This window comes from Eriocheir sinensis, unplaced genomic scaffold, assembly GCF_024679095.1.
Source record: "Eriocheir sinensis breed Jianghai 21 unplaced genomic scaffold, ASM2467909v1 Scaffold209, whole genome shotgun sequence".
NCBI lineage: Eukaryota > Metazoa > Arthropoda > Malacostraca > Decapoda > Varunidae > Eriocheir > Eriocheir sinensis.
In genome coordinates, this window is record NW_026111506.1 from 512,973 (window position 1) to 529,072 (window position 16,100).

Consider the following 16,100-nt stretch of genomic DNA (forward strand, 5'->3'; position numbering starts at 1 on the left):
GCTGCTGTTTATGTCTTTTAACTTTTTTAGAACACTGATTTTAGGATAACAGGTTCACTAACAAGATTATCTATTGGAACAGGTGGCCTGGCAAAAAAATAAAGTGTTTTTTATAGAATCTCAGCGATCTCTTTATCATTATGGCACAAGGAGTTAGGGTTATCTGGGTCAGCTAGTTTGTGAGGCACAAGACCTCTAGACACAACTAAGTATATTCATTCCTACCATTGTATCTTTTTAGTTTCATGGTGCTCGATCCCTACACATGTATTACTATAGCCTCATAATCACACTCTGTCCTGCCTGGGGGTTGGGATGGCATGTTCCTCCCTTCTCCCTTGTTGTTTACCTGCAACAATAAACTATCAATCAATCAATCAATCAATCAACTATCAATCAATCAGTAAGTCTGTGGCCGATACAAAGGCCTGGCTGGGGAGAAATCTCCAGCCACTGTGACATCAGTATCAAGATCAAGCTCAATACAGGATCGCATCAGGAAGGCCGCCCTGTAGGCAAGACTTCCGACATCCAACTCAACTGAGCTGAGCGGCGGCCGCGGGACACTGAATTACCTGCCGCACGCCGGGGACACGCAGGCAGGGTGAGTGCAGGGCAGGGCGCGGCAGGGGAGGCTGGTAGGGTCGGGGTCCGCGGCCTGGCAGTCAACATTTGGATCACACTCGTGGCTGTGTCTTCTGCGTGACACGGGCGATCTGGTGATGGCCGAGGCCGACCTGCCGTGCCTGTGTTTTAAAATGGTGTTTGAAGTGTGCCTCCCTGCATGCTGACTTACGCAACTGTTCTACTCAAAAATGCCCCCAACATTAATGTCTTGTTCAGCTCGCAAGGGTGTCAGGCAGCTCACCTGGGCCACTCACCTGCCAGGGTGCAAGGGTGTCAGGCAGCTCACCTGGGCCACTCACCTGCCAGGGTGCAAGGGTGTCAGGCAGCTCACCTGGGCCACTCACCTGCCAGGGTGCAAGGGTGTCAGGCAGCTCACCTGGGCCACTCACCTGCCAGGGTGCAAGGGTGTCAGGCAGCTCACCTGGGCCACTCACCTGCCAGGGTGCAAGGGTGTCAGGCAGCTCACCTGGGCCACTCACCTGCCAGGGTGCAAGGGTGTCAGGCAGCTCACCTGGGCCACTCACCTGCCAGGGTGCAAGGGTGTCAGGCAGCTCACCTGGGCCACTCACCTGCCAGGGTGCAAGGGTGTCAGGCAGCTCACCTGGGCCACTCACCTGCCAGGGTGCAAGGGTGTCAGGCAGCTCACCTGGGCCACTCACCTGCCAGGGTGCAAGGGTGTCAGGCAGCTCACCTGGGCCACTCACCTGCCAGGGTGCAAGGGTGTCAGGCAGCTCACCTGGGCCACTCACCTGCCAGGGTGCAAGGGTGTCAGGCAGCTCGGTAAAATTCTAGTGTTTGCCCATACTCCCCCCTCCCCCCCATACAAGCCTGGGGACCTGGTGGGAATGCGGGGTTTCGGGTGGGGGACACGAAATCCGTCGCATTCGCGTATTTTTTAGTGGGGGGGGGGGGGATTAAAACTCCCTAGATCTAGGGAAATTCCCTAAATTTAGGGAATTTTTCCTCCCATCACCACTAAAATAAGCGTTTGCGACGAATTTAGTGTTTCCCATACGAAAACCACGCATTCAGTGGATCCCCAAGCTTGTTTTGGGAGAGAAGCGTAGTGAACCCACCAAACGATGCTCACCTCACCATCTGGCGTGGCACCGGCGGCCATCTGTGCTCACATAAACGCCTACACCACACTCATGCCCTCTCTCTAGTAGGTTGTCACCTCATCGCAAGGTTTCTGTCCTCCAAGTAGAGTCCGTGGCACCAAACACAGTGTATCTTCATTGTTTATCACTGACACAAGTAAAACCACCGGCTAGCCGGGATCCATCCAACACCGCGCCTTTAACAGTACTGCGGCTTGTGCAGGAAGTGCAGGCTCTTGAACCTCTTGCCCGAGCTGTTCGAACACGTGAATCCTTACTGACCGGATTCTGAATCTGCTTCACGGGCTCGTATTCCCAGTATACAAGGTGATTGTGGATATTGACTCCGCGCCTCCAGAATACGATAATACGCCTCCATATATCATAGTAAAAAAAAAAAAGTACTTAGAAGTAAAGAAGCCGAATTAATCTCCTTCCCCCAACGATCTTGGGGGACCTGCGTGAACTCGGGGTATTTGGGTGGGGGAGCATATTTAAACTACTCCAACCGAACTTTACGACCTGCTAACCAAGGGGGGGCTGCGCCCCCCCCTGGACCCCCCCCTCTTACAGGTGCGTGTTCTAAAAAATAAAATAAACACGCGTGGTGGACCTGGTCTCACATGCGTGGGCTAATGGCTAACTAAGCGTACCATCGCTAACCAAGCGTAACATCGGTAATAGTGTTAGGTAAAGGTGCGTGTTCCAAAAAAATAATAATAATAATAACCACGCGTGGTGGACCTGGTCTCACCTAGCGTATCGTTGCCAACCGGATCGTTGGCAACGCTGCTCATATTGCAATGGCGTCGCCATGTAAACACATCGTCCGTATGTATAATATGCCCTTAAGTACAATATGGAGGCGTAATATCGTATTTTCGAGGTGCGGAGTGATTTTCAATAATTACCTTGCGTGGTTTCCGTACATTGTAAAAAAACCCAGGAATGTATGAAATTTCCCTGCATCTAAGTAATTGTAAGGAATTTCCCTACATCTAGGGTATTTTTCAACCCCTCATAACTCAAAAACTATGCATTTGCGACGCATTTCATGTTTACCACCGCATTCCCCGAAGTCTCAATGGCCCCCTAGCCAATTTTGGTTGCGAGGGGTGAGTATGGGCAAACACTAGAATAATACTGGCAGCTCACTTGGACCACTCACCTGCCAGGGTGCAAGGGTGTCAGGCAGCTCACCTGGGCCACTCACCTGCCAGGGTGCAAGGGTGTCAGGCAGCTCACCTGGGCCACTCACCTGCCTGGGTGCAAGGGTGTCAGGCACCTCACCCGGGCCGCTCACCTGCCAGGGTGCAAGAGTGTTGCCTTCAGCTTCGTTCCTCTGTTTTTAAGATCTTACAATAAGTGTGCTTCCTAGTTGTTGGGGTTATGCAACACAAGGTTAGATTATTATGAAGTTTATTCACATTCTGTTGGTAATGTTAGCAAGCTTACTGAAGTTAAGTAACAATGTTATTGACAACTCATTATTCTGTTGGTAATGGTAGCAAGCTTACTGAAGTTAAGTAACAATGTTATTGACAACTCATTATTCTGTTGGTAATGTTAGCAAGCTTACTGAAGTTAAGTAACAATGTTATTGACAACTTATTATTCTGTTGGTAATGGTAGCAAGCTTTACTGAAGTTAAGTAACAATGTTATTGACAACTCATTATTCTGTTGGTAATGGTAGCAAGCTTACTGAAGTTAAGTAACAATGTTATTGACAACTCATTATTCTGTTGGTAATGGTAGCAAGCTTACTGAAGTTAAGTAACAATGCTGATTACAACTCATCTTGGTCTTGGTCCTGATTCGGGAGGTAGTTGTCCCTTTCGGATCCAACTTCAGCCTTTGTAACGGCTTACTCCCTCAGGGCCAACACCTTGAAAATCCAATAAATAAAATATAACCATGTGAAAGAGCCTTTAGAGGCACAGATGGGGACATCTACACGAGTCCACCCTTTCCGGTGCGCACTGCCCAGGCTCTCTCTAGGAATTCTTTAACCCCCTCTATTGTTCTTCTGGTCACTGTCTGCAGTGTACTCAGACCTAGCAAGAATTCAATCACCCTTCCTACATTCCCTCTAGCATCCTATTCCATACTTCTGTTCCTATTTCCTGTGTTATTATTTCTACCAAACTCTGCCTATCCCTATTATACCTTGAACACTAGTAGCATATGTTCTACTGTCTCGTCAACCCCCCCTTCACACATGCGGCATACCTTGCCTCCCCCATTTGCCCACCTATATGTCCTACTACTCACCTCTAAGGATTTAGTCCTGGCCTTGAGGAGCAACACCCCCCCAGGCTACCATCGTAGAAGGCTTCACACTTGGGTTTGGCCTTCAACTTGTACCATTCTAGAGAACTCTTTGCCCCCACCCTTTGGCTCCAGTCTACCCTGCCCCTCTCCTGAACTCTGCCATTCACTCTACGCTTCACTTCCTTCTCCTCCCCCCCTAGCATCATCTCCGAGAGTGTGAAGCCTTCCAGCCCACACCTCTTCTCCCAGCGTATGCTAGACTTGTTCCACTTCGTCCCCTGTCCCGCCCACTCACATACCTTGCGCGCCCACCTGTTCTCACTCATCTTTCTTAGCCTGACTTTGTATCCTAAAACTGCTTTACCTATTCTTTCCTCAAAGGTGCTCCAGCCTACTTCCCCTCGCACTGCATACCTATTGGCACCCAAAGCCAGCCTGCCTACTCTGTTCTGTACTACCTCCAGCTTATCTAGCTCTTTGACTGTCCACCTCATGCATTCTAGGCCATACATGAGCCCTGGTACTGCCATGCCCTTCCATATCCCCCTAACTACCTCATACCTGTTAGCTCTACATCTAGCCACGCTAGCCTTCCTACCCACTGATTTGGCCTAGAAATTCTATTCTGTTTGGTCCTATCAGTCCCATTCTCGTCGACTATGATTCCTAGGTACTTGTATGAGCTCGTACGGCCTATGTTCATCTCTCCTAGCGCCCAGGTCCTACGACTTGAACTCTTTCAAGAGGAGGGTATCAGGAAACCTCTCCTCCCAAAATTGACCTCTCTTTTTGGCCACTCCTTTGACTTCTATTCAGGAGCAGTAAGTAGCGGGCTTTCTCTTTAATATTTTTCTTTACGCCCTTGAACTGTCTCCTTTGCTGTAAGAAAAAAAAATCCTCCAATATTTTCCTGGTAGATTCCAAGTACACCTCCCCTAAGTCAACTGGCTGAGTCACCCCCCCTATCTCCTCCCAGAAGTGTTTGCCTTCCCTGTTTATTTCTTCTGCCCCTTTCACTACTCTGTTTCCCACTACTATTTCTTCTAAGTTGGCCTATTTTCCTCCCCCCTCAAGAAGGCATACCAGTCATTTCCTTCCTTAATCTCATGGTTTTCTTGTTCAGCTCCTTTCTCTCTTTCCTTGCCTTTTCGACATCTTCGTTCCACCACCTCTTTCCCTGTTTTCTACCCCTTCCTATCTCTAGTATTCTTAACCTCCTCTTGGCTGTCTCTTTTTTTATTTTTTTATTTTATTTTATTTATTTCTTACGTCGTGGCCTATTGCACCGGTAGGCTTCTTCCCGGTGGATCCTGATGGTCGGCCCAATGCAAATCCTGTCGTTCGTTTCATCCACACTACCATCCGCTCCCTGTTAGGTCTCTTCTAATGGCCTCCCAGTCACCCCCTCTCATGTTCCAGCGGCAGTCCTGTTTCCCCCCTCCTCCCTCTGGCCCTGGCTAACACAATTTAAGACCATCATATTGTGGTCACTCACTATATCTATGAGCCCCTCCTCGTCTATCCACATATCCCTAACCATCCTCCTAGCCTTCTCGTTTACAAGGATATAATCTATAGCTGACTCCCTTCCCCTTTCTGCCCAGGTTACCCTTCCCTCCGCTATGGTTAAATTTAATATTTCTGAGTCATACTCCTCCACAAACTCTAATAACAATGTCCCATTTCTGTTTATCTCCTCTCCTAGGATACCGATATGTCCATTCATGTCTCCCATGACAATTACTTGCTCCTGTCTATTTTCTGCTATTACCCTCCCTACCCTCTCATACTTCCTTTCGTTCTCTACCCTTGCACCCGTCCCTTCCACTGTCATGTAGCACACTACTGTGATTAGGTGCTCCATCCTAGCCTTGTCCCTGTACCCTATTCTCACTGCTAGAATATCCTCGCTTGCCTCGCTGTTACCCACATCTAGTTCCTCAAAAGTTAAGCCCGAGTTACGTTTTATAAATAAACCTACTCCCCCACCTTTCCTTGGGTTTTTACTCCTTCCCTTGGCTCTAAAATTGTAGTCCCCTGACCTGACTTCTAGTCTTTCCCTCAGCTGGGTCTCGGTGACCCCCACCACATGCAAGTCCCACTCCCTCAATTCCTTAGTCATGTCCTCTAACTTCCCTACTCCCCATCCCCTAACATTTAGGCATCCCAGATGCCTCCCATGCTCCCTTGCCTCCCTCCCCTTCTGTCCCTGCCCTACACCGCTATGGTTTTTGTTCCCCTTAGGCTTGCCCTTACCCCTACCTAGGTCTAGTTTACCTGCCGGAGACCCTCCACTGCACCCTCCAGCAAGTTGCTGAATCTGTCCACCATTTACCACGCAAGGGCATACTCATCACAGAACATGTCCTAAAAATATATACCTATATAGTGCACTGGCCATAGCTAACAAAAAGAACTACCCTAATCAGGTTTCAATGATGTATATTTACACAAGAAATGTCTCCCTACCACCGATATGCGTTGACAGGGATGATCATGGGGACAAGGCAGTCGTGTGGGATCAAGACACCAAGAGGGTGATCATGAATCCACATGAACAAAGGGGTATACAAAAGACACTGGGAATTTCTCCCTCTCTACCATGGATAGGTGTTCACTGAGTTGATCATGGGGGTAAGACATTCTTGGGGTTAAGATACCAAGGGGTGATCATCATCCACACAACCAAAGGAATATTTACATACTCTAACAACACACAACAAGAGGGGCATCAGCTCTCGTCAGTAGGGAACCTGGGTGGATGAGAGGTGGAGTCGGTGTCAATGTAACTCTGACAAGTAACATTAATATATTGTATTGAGATAACACACTAACGAGCTTTGTCCTTAGGAGCTAACTTCACTGCGACATCCATCTGGGGCTCCCTAAGGTGGCCTCGCAGAATGGCCTGACCGTGCGGCAAAATTTTTTATCATGTTATCGATTTCACCCACGAGTGTTCTTTTTTCCTGGCATTGTTATATATTGTTGGTTTTGGAAGAGATTATTTTGCCTTATGAAAGAAAAGAATATCAAGAAATGCAAATAAATAGTAAAGTTTACCGACTCTGAAAAAAACAATTTCTAGGGACGACAGTCGCGCTCACAGGCTGCCTGCTGAGAGGCAACTAAACCACGGGCAATTATCACTTCAAATCCAACGGCACGAGAGAGTTGACAATTAGTTTATTTTATAGGTCTTGCTTAGATCTTTGACGCACACAAAGAGTGACGTGATTCTGAAAGATACTTTATTTTTTGGCAAATTTTTTAAAGCTTTTGACGCGATTCGAGTCAAAAGCTGGTGTAGACGATTCCGTTTTGCCGCGAATCGTGTCGTGGTGCGTGAAAGGGTTAAACATTTGTTCCAGAATTCTTGGATGTGGCATTTAATTTCTTCCCTTCCGTTTATGTTTTCAAATAATAGTTCACTAAGAATATTCTCTGTATGGATGGCTAAATAAATCACATTTGTTTCTGGTTTCTTGATAAAAACTGCACTATAATAATAAATGTTGTGGGTCTTCTATTTCAGCCCTGCATTCCTTACAAGCTGTGTCACCATTATGGAAACTGTTTCTATCATTGAGGGCAACCATGTTGGCTCCACACCTGAAAAATGTCACTGATGACGGCTGGTTATCGCAACACTTGTCTTCCTGAATCTCTGTCTTACAAGTTCTGTACAGGGCAGCGCTACTTTTATTTAGAAGTTCTTCTCTCCAGTTCTTGGAGTCCCATTCCTTCACTATAGATTATATTTTTCTTTACTTAATATTTTCATATTTAATTTACTAGGACCTGCTTCTCTTGACGTTTGACATAATTCTTGCACCCACTTATCATTTTAAAATTTATTGCCATTTCCAGCAGCGAGCCTTCCTTGTTTAGCTAATAATTTATAAATGTCATTTTTTATTTTCCAGTTCTATCTTTCATGGCAGTACTTCCGCCCGTCGTTGAAGGTTAAGCCGTCATCTGCATAAAAAAGTGTGCCTGTATAAAAGTTCTCATCCCTGAACCCAATCTGTCTCGTTAAGTTTCTCAGTTATTGAATATGTAATCAGTTTGAACGGTGTCGTTGATACTGTCCATCCTTGCTTTATGCCGCTGGTTATTTCCACTTCTTCCTGAGCTTCATCTCCTCGTTTAATACTGGTTTTATCCTGTGAGTATACTTGGACAGTAATATCTGTAATTCCTGGATGTATATGAAAGTTCGTCATAGTTCCAATAAGTTTTTCTCTTTTAATAAAATCATATGCTTTGCTAAAATCTCTTGCTGTAACTATGAGTGGTTTTCTGCTTAAAGCTGCTCAGCACACAGTATTTCAGTACAAGTAGGTTATCTTCAGTTCTGCTTCCAGCTGTGAATCTTTTCATTCTTTCTTCTCTTCCTTTCCTCTATCTCTTGTTTTATTTCTTCTGTTATCCACAATGGTTCTCTCACCTTTTGGTCCTTCTCTGTGTTTATTTTCACGGCTCTTAACATGTTTTGCTCAATTGGCTTCTTCATTTCCTCTCCCATTACAGTGATGCTTGATGTGTTTATATCTGTGTCTGCATTCCCTCTGGAAACGTTTGTTTGGTGTCTTCGGCTAATTTGATAAATTCTTTAGTACCACGTGTTTAAATTTTGTGGTGTTTATATTAAGTTTAGTTCTTAAGGTTACAGTAATTAGGTTATGGTCGGATAGGTCCAAAATGTCTTTGTCACCATCAGTGCTGACACCCTTGACGGGGGCACTGCTGGCCACACAGTAGTCAATTACACTTTTTCTGCCTCTTGCTGTCCATGTATACGCTCCCTCACATTCTGTCATGGCATTTAGCATTGTTAAATCATAACTATTCATCCACTCCAAAATAATGTCACCATTTTTATCTAATGGTTGTTCTCCCAGAAAACCCACATGCCCATTCAGATCTCCCAACCTTATCAATTGTTTTGTTTTCTTCCACCGTCAACTCCTCTTCTGTAAGTTTCTTTACTGCTCTGTTTCTCTCGTCGTCATTTACCGACATACAGAATAATATTAGCTCCATGGTTTGTCCCAACATACCAGCAGTCACGTGCATGAAGTCCGGGTGTTTCACAGGTTTTTGTCTGTTTCCTTCATACAGAATCATTAATCCTCCCCCTTTTCTGTCATTTAGCTCCCCAAAACTGTCCACCTTGTTTAATCCTTGTGTCAATACATATTGATCAGACTTCTGTGACACACACTATATCCAAATCATTTTCTATTATATTCTCCACCTCTACTAATTTAGATTTACTAATCCCTTGTATATTAATCAGCTGTATATTGTATTTACTAATTATGTTTTCTCTTTTTGATTAAATGTGCCATTTGTGTTTTCCTCTTTTCCCTATTCAAGCTGCACACTGCTTTCCTCCCATGAGTTTGCCGTCCCTGATGTGCCATTTGTGTTTTCCTCTTTTCCCTATTCAAGCTGCACACTGCTTTCCTCCCATGAGTTTGCCGTCCCTGATGTGCCATTTGTGTTTTCCTCTTTTCCCTATTCAAGCTGCACACTGCTTTCCTCCCATGAGTTTGCCGTCCCTGATGTGCCATTTGTGTTTTCCTCTTTTCCCTATTCAAGCTGCACACTGCTTTCCTGTCATGAGTTTGCCATCCCTGATGTGCCATTTGTGTTTTCCTCTTTTCCCTATTCAAGCTGCACACTGCTTTCCTCCCATGAGTTTGCCCTCCCTGATGTGCCATTTGTGTTTTCCTCTTTTCCCTATTCAAGCTGCACACTGCTTTCCTGTCATGAGTTTGCCGTCCCTGATGTGCCATTTGTGTTTTCCTCTTTTCCCTATTCAAGCTGCACACTGCTTTCCTCTCATGAGTTTGCCGTCCCTGATGTGCCAGCCCAGCTCTCCACTATTTCTCTTTTCAAGTAACTTTTCATACAAAATCTTAGGTTCCCTCCTTTCTTTCTGAGTCATGTCCTTCACCACTGCTACTTTCTTGGTCCATTCTTTTCTTGTGTGTTTGAGATTTCTTGCATTCTTTAACACTTTCCATTTCACGTCCTCATCTTCCATCACCAGCAGGGTCGGCCTGTTGGCGGCCCTGTCTCTCTGCCCAGCCTGATCACCTGTTTAATTAATGGTTTCTTCCACCTTCATTTCCTCAAATGCCTCACAACACTTTCTCATCCACTTCTTTATTTGCTTGATCTATTTCTCCCTCACTTTCTTCCAAATTGTATATTGTTAAATTATTCCTCCTTTTTCTTTCTCTAGTCTGTCAGGCCATCAAGCCCCTCAACACTACCACCACCACCACCACCACCACCACCAGCGTCATGGAGGCTGCAGGGAGGGACGGCAGGATGGCAGGACAGAGACAGGTGATGAAGAACATGAACACTGGCGGCAGCCCTGAGGAGTGTCCAGTGTGCCTGACAGGCTATGATGGCACCGTGCAGCGGCCGCGCACCCTGCCCTGTGGCCACACTGTCTGCACGCTGTGCATAGACCAGCTGGAGGAGCACGGCCGTGTTGCCTGCCCAGAGTGCCGCGTCAGCCACGCCGTGCCCGAGGGAGAACAGTTCCCTGTCAACTATTCTGTTGAGGCCTTCATAAGAATGTTGAGAGACGCTGAGGAAGCAGCAGCAGCAGCAGCAGCCTCGCCACCACCCAGTGCCGGGGAAGGAGCACCATCAGGGGCGGCTGGCAAGAAGGAGGCGGCGGGTCTCTCCAAGAAAATGCGTTCCTTCCTGCAGGAACAGGAGGCCACAGTTGTGGCCGCCATCACCGCCTGCCGGGAGGCTCAGTCGCAGCTGGACCAGTACCAGACGACCCTGGCAGGCTGGGGCAAGCAGCAGCAGCTGGAGGACAGGCTCCTGGGACTGGTGGACCAGAGCAGGAGTGCCAGGGAGCTCCTGCAGCAGGAAGAGTCCCGTGTGGCGGCCAAGGAGGAGGAGCTGAAGAAGGAGGAGCAGGGGCTGCAGGCCATGCTGGAGACGTTGCGCACCCTTGCAACAGAGCAAGAAGCAGGCGCGGCGGTGAGTGAAGTGTTTCGTTGGACTGGCGAGGCAGAGCAGGCGGTGGAGGAGTGCCGAGAAGGTTTTCCTGATGCCAGCACCGTCACCACCGCCAGGAAGGTGAGAGAGGCATCTAGTGCAGCCCTGGAGGCTGTCCAGGCTGTCCAGGCAGCTCTGGAAACACTTGCTGCAGAGGAGCCCAGGCCCCAGGCAGACCCAGACTCCACCATCATGGACAGACTGCACCTCATCTGTACATGGAGCGTGACGGCCGAGGACCTCCGCAGCCTGACGCAGCCCGCCAGGCGCCTGCTGGAGGCTGGCCGGGTGTTTGCTGTCCACCAGGCGGAAGGTCAGCGCCGACACGCAAGAATAAGCCTTGAAGCCGGCCAGCTGTGCCTCCACGCCCTGAAGGACCATCCCCCGCCACTGGGCGCGGCAACCCTGCAGGTGAGCGAGGTTGTGCCGCCCTCCCCCCCCTGCACGGTGTTCCTGGACCTGTCCTGGCCGGGCAGTGCGCCGCGGCGGGTCCAAATCCGTCTGAGCCCCGACACCCCTCGAGGCAGACAGTTGTTACTGTTGTGCACGGGGCAGCGCGGCCCCTCCTACATTAACACCAGGTTGCATGGAGTAGAGAGAAAGGCGGAGGCGGGAGAGTTTGTGAAGGGCGGGAACTATGAGAGTAACGATGGGGAAGGGTCATCCGTCCTGCTGCCTGGCCTTGATGAGGGTGAGTACCGAAAGTCAGGCCGGGCGGGGGATGTGTTTGGGCTGGGGTGGACTGACCCTACCCGGAGTGAGTGTGGTAACTTTGGCATCCGCACCAGAGACCGTAAGGATGGTGGTGGAAGTCTTGTCTTCGGTGAGGTGGTGGACGGACTGCACGTGGTGGCCGAGGCAGCCCAACACAGGGCCATTAAGGAGGTGACTGTGGCGGACTGTGGCGTGGTGTTGTGAGGGTAATGGCCACCACCACCACCACCACCACCACAGCAAGGTTATGGAGGTGACTGTGGCGTGGTGTTGTGAGGGTAATGACCACCACCACCACCACCACAGCAAGGTTATGGAGATGACTGTGGTGTGGTGTTGTGAGGGTAATGGCCACCACCACCACCACAGCAAGATTATGGAGGTGACTGTGGTGTGGTGTTGTGAGGGTAATGGCCACCACCACCACCACAGCAAGATTATGGAGGTGACTGTGGTGTGGTGTTGTGAGGGTAATGACCACCACCACCACCACCACAGCAAGATTATGGAGGTGACTGTGGTGTGGTGTTGTGAGGGTAATGGCCACCACCACCACCACCACAGCAAGATTATGGAGGTGACTGTGGTGTGGTGTTGTGAGGGTAATGACCACCACCACCACCACCACCACAGCAAGATTATGGAGGTGACTGTGGTGTGGTGTTGTGAGGGTAATGACCACCACCACCACCACCACCACCACAGCAAGGTTATGGAGGTGACTGTGGTGTGGTGTTGTGAGGGTAATGACCACCACCACCACCACCACCACAGCAAGGTTATGGAGGTGACTGTGGTGTGGTGTTGTGAGGGTAATGGCCACCACCACCACCACCACAGCAAGGTTATGGAGGTGACTGTGGTGTGGTGTTGTGAGGGTAATGGCCACCACCACCACCACCACAGCAAGGTTATGGAGGTGACTGTGGTGTGGTGTTGTGAGGGTAATGGCCACCACCACCACCACCACAGCAAGGTTATGGAGGTGACTGTGGTGTGGTGTTGTGAGGGTAATGGCCACCACCACCACCACCACAGCAAGGTTATGGAGGTGACTGTGGTGTGGTGTTGTGTGGGTTATGGCCACCACCACCACCACCACCACCACAGCAAGGTTATGGAGGTGACTGTGGTGTGGTGTTGTGAGGGTAATGGCCACCACCACCACCACCACCACAGCAAGGTTATGGAGGTGACTGTGGTGTGGTGTTGTGAGGGTAATGGCCACCACCACCACCACCACCACCACAGCAAGGTTATGGAGGTGACTGTGGTGTGGTGTTGTGAGGGTACTGGCCACCACCACCACCACCACCACCACAGCAAGGTTATGGAGGTGACTGTGGTGTGGTGTTGTGAGGGTAATGGCCACCACCACCACCACCACAGCAAGGTTATGGAGGTGACTGTGGTGTGGTGTTGTAATGGCCACCACCACCACCACCATCACCACCACAGCAAGGTTATGGAGGTGACTGTGGTGTGGTGTTGTGAGGGTAATGGCCACCACCACCACCACCACCACCACAGCAAGATTATGGAGGTGACTGTGGTGTGGTGTTGTGAGGGTAATGGCCACCACCACCACCACCACCACCACCACAGCAAGATTATGGAGGTGACTGTGGTGTGGTGTTGTGAGGGTAATGGCCACCACCACCACCACCACAGCAAGGTTATGGAGGTGACTGTGGTGGTTCTTTATTTTTTGTAACATCCAGGGTGATGATTTGTGCATTACATGAACACTTGATAATATAATCTCTTATTTCTTGCTGCATTCCTGTAACATCCAGGGTGATGATTTGTGCATTACATAAACACTTGATAATATAATCTCTTATTTCTTGCTGCATTCCTGTAACATCCAGGGTGATATTTTGTGCATTACATAAACACTTGATAATATAATCTCTTATTTCTTGCTGCATTCCTGTAACATCCAGGGTGATGATTTGTGCATTACATAAACACTTGATAATATAATCTCTTATTTCTTGCTGCATTCCTGTAACATCCAGGGTGATGATTTGTGCATTACATAAACACTTGATAATATAATCTCTTATTTCTTGCTGCATTCCTGTAACATCCAGGGTGATATTTTGTGCATTACATAAACACTTGTTGATATATAATGTTTCAATTTCTCGCTGCATTTTTGTAACATCCGTATTATGTGCATTACATGAACACTTGATATAATCTCTTATTTTTCGCTGCATTCTTGTAACATCCGGGGCGATACTCTGCGTGATGTTTTGTGCATTACATAAATACTGGATGTAATGTGATAGTTTCTTGGGGCATCCTTGTAACATGTTTTGTGCATTACATAAATACTGGATGTAATGTGTTAGTTTCTTGGGGCATCCTTGTAACATGTTTTGTGCATTACATAAATACTGGATGTAATGTGTTAGTTTCTTGGGGCATCCTTGTAACATGTTTTGTGCATTACATAAATACTGGATGTAATGTGTTAGTTTCTTGGGGCATCCTTGTAACATGTTTTGTGCATTGCATAAATACTGGATGTAATGTGTTAGTTTCTTGGGGCATCCTTGTAACATGTTTTGTGCATTACATAAATATACTTGATACAAAGTCTTGCCGTGTCCTTGCTCAGTACAACATGGACTGCAGCGTTTCTGGCACCTCACGGCCAACACCTGGTCACCTGCTGCGGCCAACACCTGGTCACCTGCTGCGGCCAACACCTGCACCACCGCCCTGCTGTTTGCTTGTTCCCGTTGTTTCCGTGGTTCTTGTGCTTTGTCTTCATACTGTGTGAGTTCTAAGCAACGTTCTTGTGATGTAATACACTCCAGACTAGACTCTAGACCCCCCAAAATCTGCCAAAATTATGGGCCTGGTGTGTGTGTGTGTGTGTGTGTGTGTGTGTGTGTGTGTGTGTGTGTGTGTGTGTGTAATTACCCAACACTGATTCCTCTCCCCTCCCCCAGGCTGTCCCTGGCCCCCCTTGGTGCCCCTGGGCTGGGTGTACGTGTCCCGGAACCCTGACAACTGGGACTCCAAGTGCTACGCCTGATGGGGTGCGCCACCCTGCCATCACCCTGGACAGGGTGCCTCACCATGGGAGCCACCACGCAGGAGGGGAGGTGAGGCGGGGGGAAGGGGGGTTGAGGCAAGAGGAAAGGAAAGGGACATGTAGGAGGAAAAGGAAGGATAGACAGGAGGGAAAGGAAGAAGGAGATTGGAGAGAAGGAAAGGGAAGGGAAGGGAGAGACAGGAGGGAAAGGAAGAAGTAGATTGGAGAGAAGGAAAGGGAAGGGAAGGGAGAGACAGGAGGGAAAGGAAGAAGTAGATTGGAGAGAAGGAAAGGGAAGGGAAGGGAGAGACAGGAGGGAAAGGAAGAAGGAGATTGGAGAGAAGGAAAGGGCGAGGCAGGGAGGGGGGAGGGGGAGGGGGAGGAAGAAAAGGAGAGTGTCAAGTAATGCGTAGTGAGTCTGCCTGGCTTGGGAACATAGGAGGGAGAGTGACGCTTTAAATCTTTCCCAGGTATGAGCATAAGGGTGTATAAAGGAAGGGAGAGGCAGGGAGGGGGGAGGGGGAGGGGGAGGAAGAAAAGGAGAGTGTCAAGTAATACGTAGTGAGTCTGCCTGGCTTGGGAACATAGGAGGGAGAGTGACGCTTTAAATCTTTCCCAGGTATGAGCATAAGGGTGTATAAAGGGAGAGGCAGGGAGGGGGGAGGGGGAGGGGGAGGAAGAAAAGGAGAGTGTCAAGTAATGCGTAGTGAGTCTGCCTGGCTTGGGAACATAGGAGGGAGAGTGACGCTTTAAATCTTTCCCAGGTATGAGCATAAGGGAGGTTAAGGAAGGCGGTGATGGGGGAGGGAGAAGGGAAGGGAGATAGTAAAGTGGCTAGGGAGTGGCACACAGAGGAGGGAGAGAGAGTGAACCTTTCAAACTTTCCCGGGCATGAATATAAGGGAGGAGATGATGGTGGAGAGAGAAGGGAAGGAACATTGTAGAGCAACAGTGAATATGCTGAGGCAGGGAATGGCACACAGAGGAGGGGGAGAGTGACCCTTTGTCCTTGTTACAGGTGTGAGTTTTTTACAGTAAAGGAAGGAAGTGACGAGGCGCAGGGCCAGGCCGGGGTGGTGGCCGGTGGAGGTGCGGGCCGTGAGTGCCAGGGTGCCACGCTGGAGGCGCCAGGTGGTGAGGGGGAGGGGGAGGAGAGGGGGAGAGGGAGTGAAGGGAAAGATGCAAAAGGTTGGTGAGAATATGTGAAAAGGCAGTGGCTGAAAAGGAAGAGGAAAGGAGAATGAATAAGGAAGAGGATAGGAAAGGAGAGGGAAGAAGGGAAGGGAGGGAGAAGGA

The 16,100-nt window shown here is 48.8% G+C and overlaps 3 protein-coding genes across 33 annotated transcripts in view; 2 read left to right on the forward strand and 1 right to left on the reverse strand.

Moving 5' to 3' along the window:
• LOC126990826 (uncharacterized) overlaps window positions 1–14,360 on the forward strand; it is a 51,377-nt gene extending 37,017 nt beyond the window's left edge. For 4 of the 10 annotated variants that reach the window (XR_007744799.1, XR_007744792.1, XR_007744797.1 and 1 more), the window contains exons 4-5: window positions 12,399–12,470; window positions 13,371–14,360. The gene's annotated coding sequence lies outside the window, so the exon portion shown is untranslated. Of the gene's footprint in view, window positions 1–12,263; window positions 12,281–12,329; window positions 12,512–13,295 lie in introns of those variants that run through there. The other 6 variants (XR_007744788.1, XR_007744784.1, XR_007744789.1 and 3 more) reach the window with 5 other exon arrangements.
• The window catches only part of LOC126990831 (uncharacterized), a 56,681-nt gene that overhangs the window by 28,990 nt on the left and 11,591 nt on the right, over window positions 1–16,100 (reverse strand). The gene's annotated exons all lie outside the window — the stretch shown is intronic.
• Window positions 437–14,360, forward strand: LOC126990829 (uncharacterized). Of its 22 annotated transcripts, none has more exons than XR_007744829.1 (6): window positions 437–604; window positions 7,927–8,168; window positions 10,257–12,062; window positions 12,462–12,596; window positions 12,867–13,145; window positions 13,215–14,360. XR_007744829.1 is itself a non-coding variant. In XM_050849472.1 (3 exons), the coding sequence occupies exon 2, from the start codon at window positions 10,319–10,321 to the stop codon at window positions 11,954–11,956; it is 1,638 nt and encodes a 545-aa protein (XP_050705429.1). In that variant the 5' UTR covers window positions 437–604; window positions 10,257–10,318; the 3' UTR covers window positions 11,957–11,996; window positions 12,255–12,272. The 22 variants fall into 22 exon arrangements, 2 of the variants coding, with proteins under 2 accessions (XP_050705429.1, XP_050705428.1); XR_007744835.1 differs by lacking the exons at window positions 7,927–8,168; window positions 12,462–12,596 and adding exons at window positions 12,126–12,197; window positions 12,672–12,794 and having other exon boundaries at window positions 10,257–11,996; XR_007744830.1 differs by lacking the exons at window positions 7,927–8,168; window positions 12,462–12,596 and adding exons at window positions 12,135–12,197; window positions 12,672–12,794 and having other exon boundaries at window positions 438–604; window positions 10,257–12,005.

Excerpts from the sequence above, each read along its gene's own strand:
- LOC126990829 (XM_050849472.1), top strand. The coding sequence starts at position 10,319 with ATGGAGGCTGCAGGGAGGGACGGCAGGATGGCAGGACAGAGACAGGTG.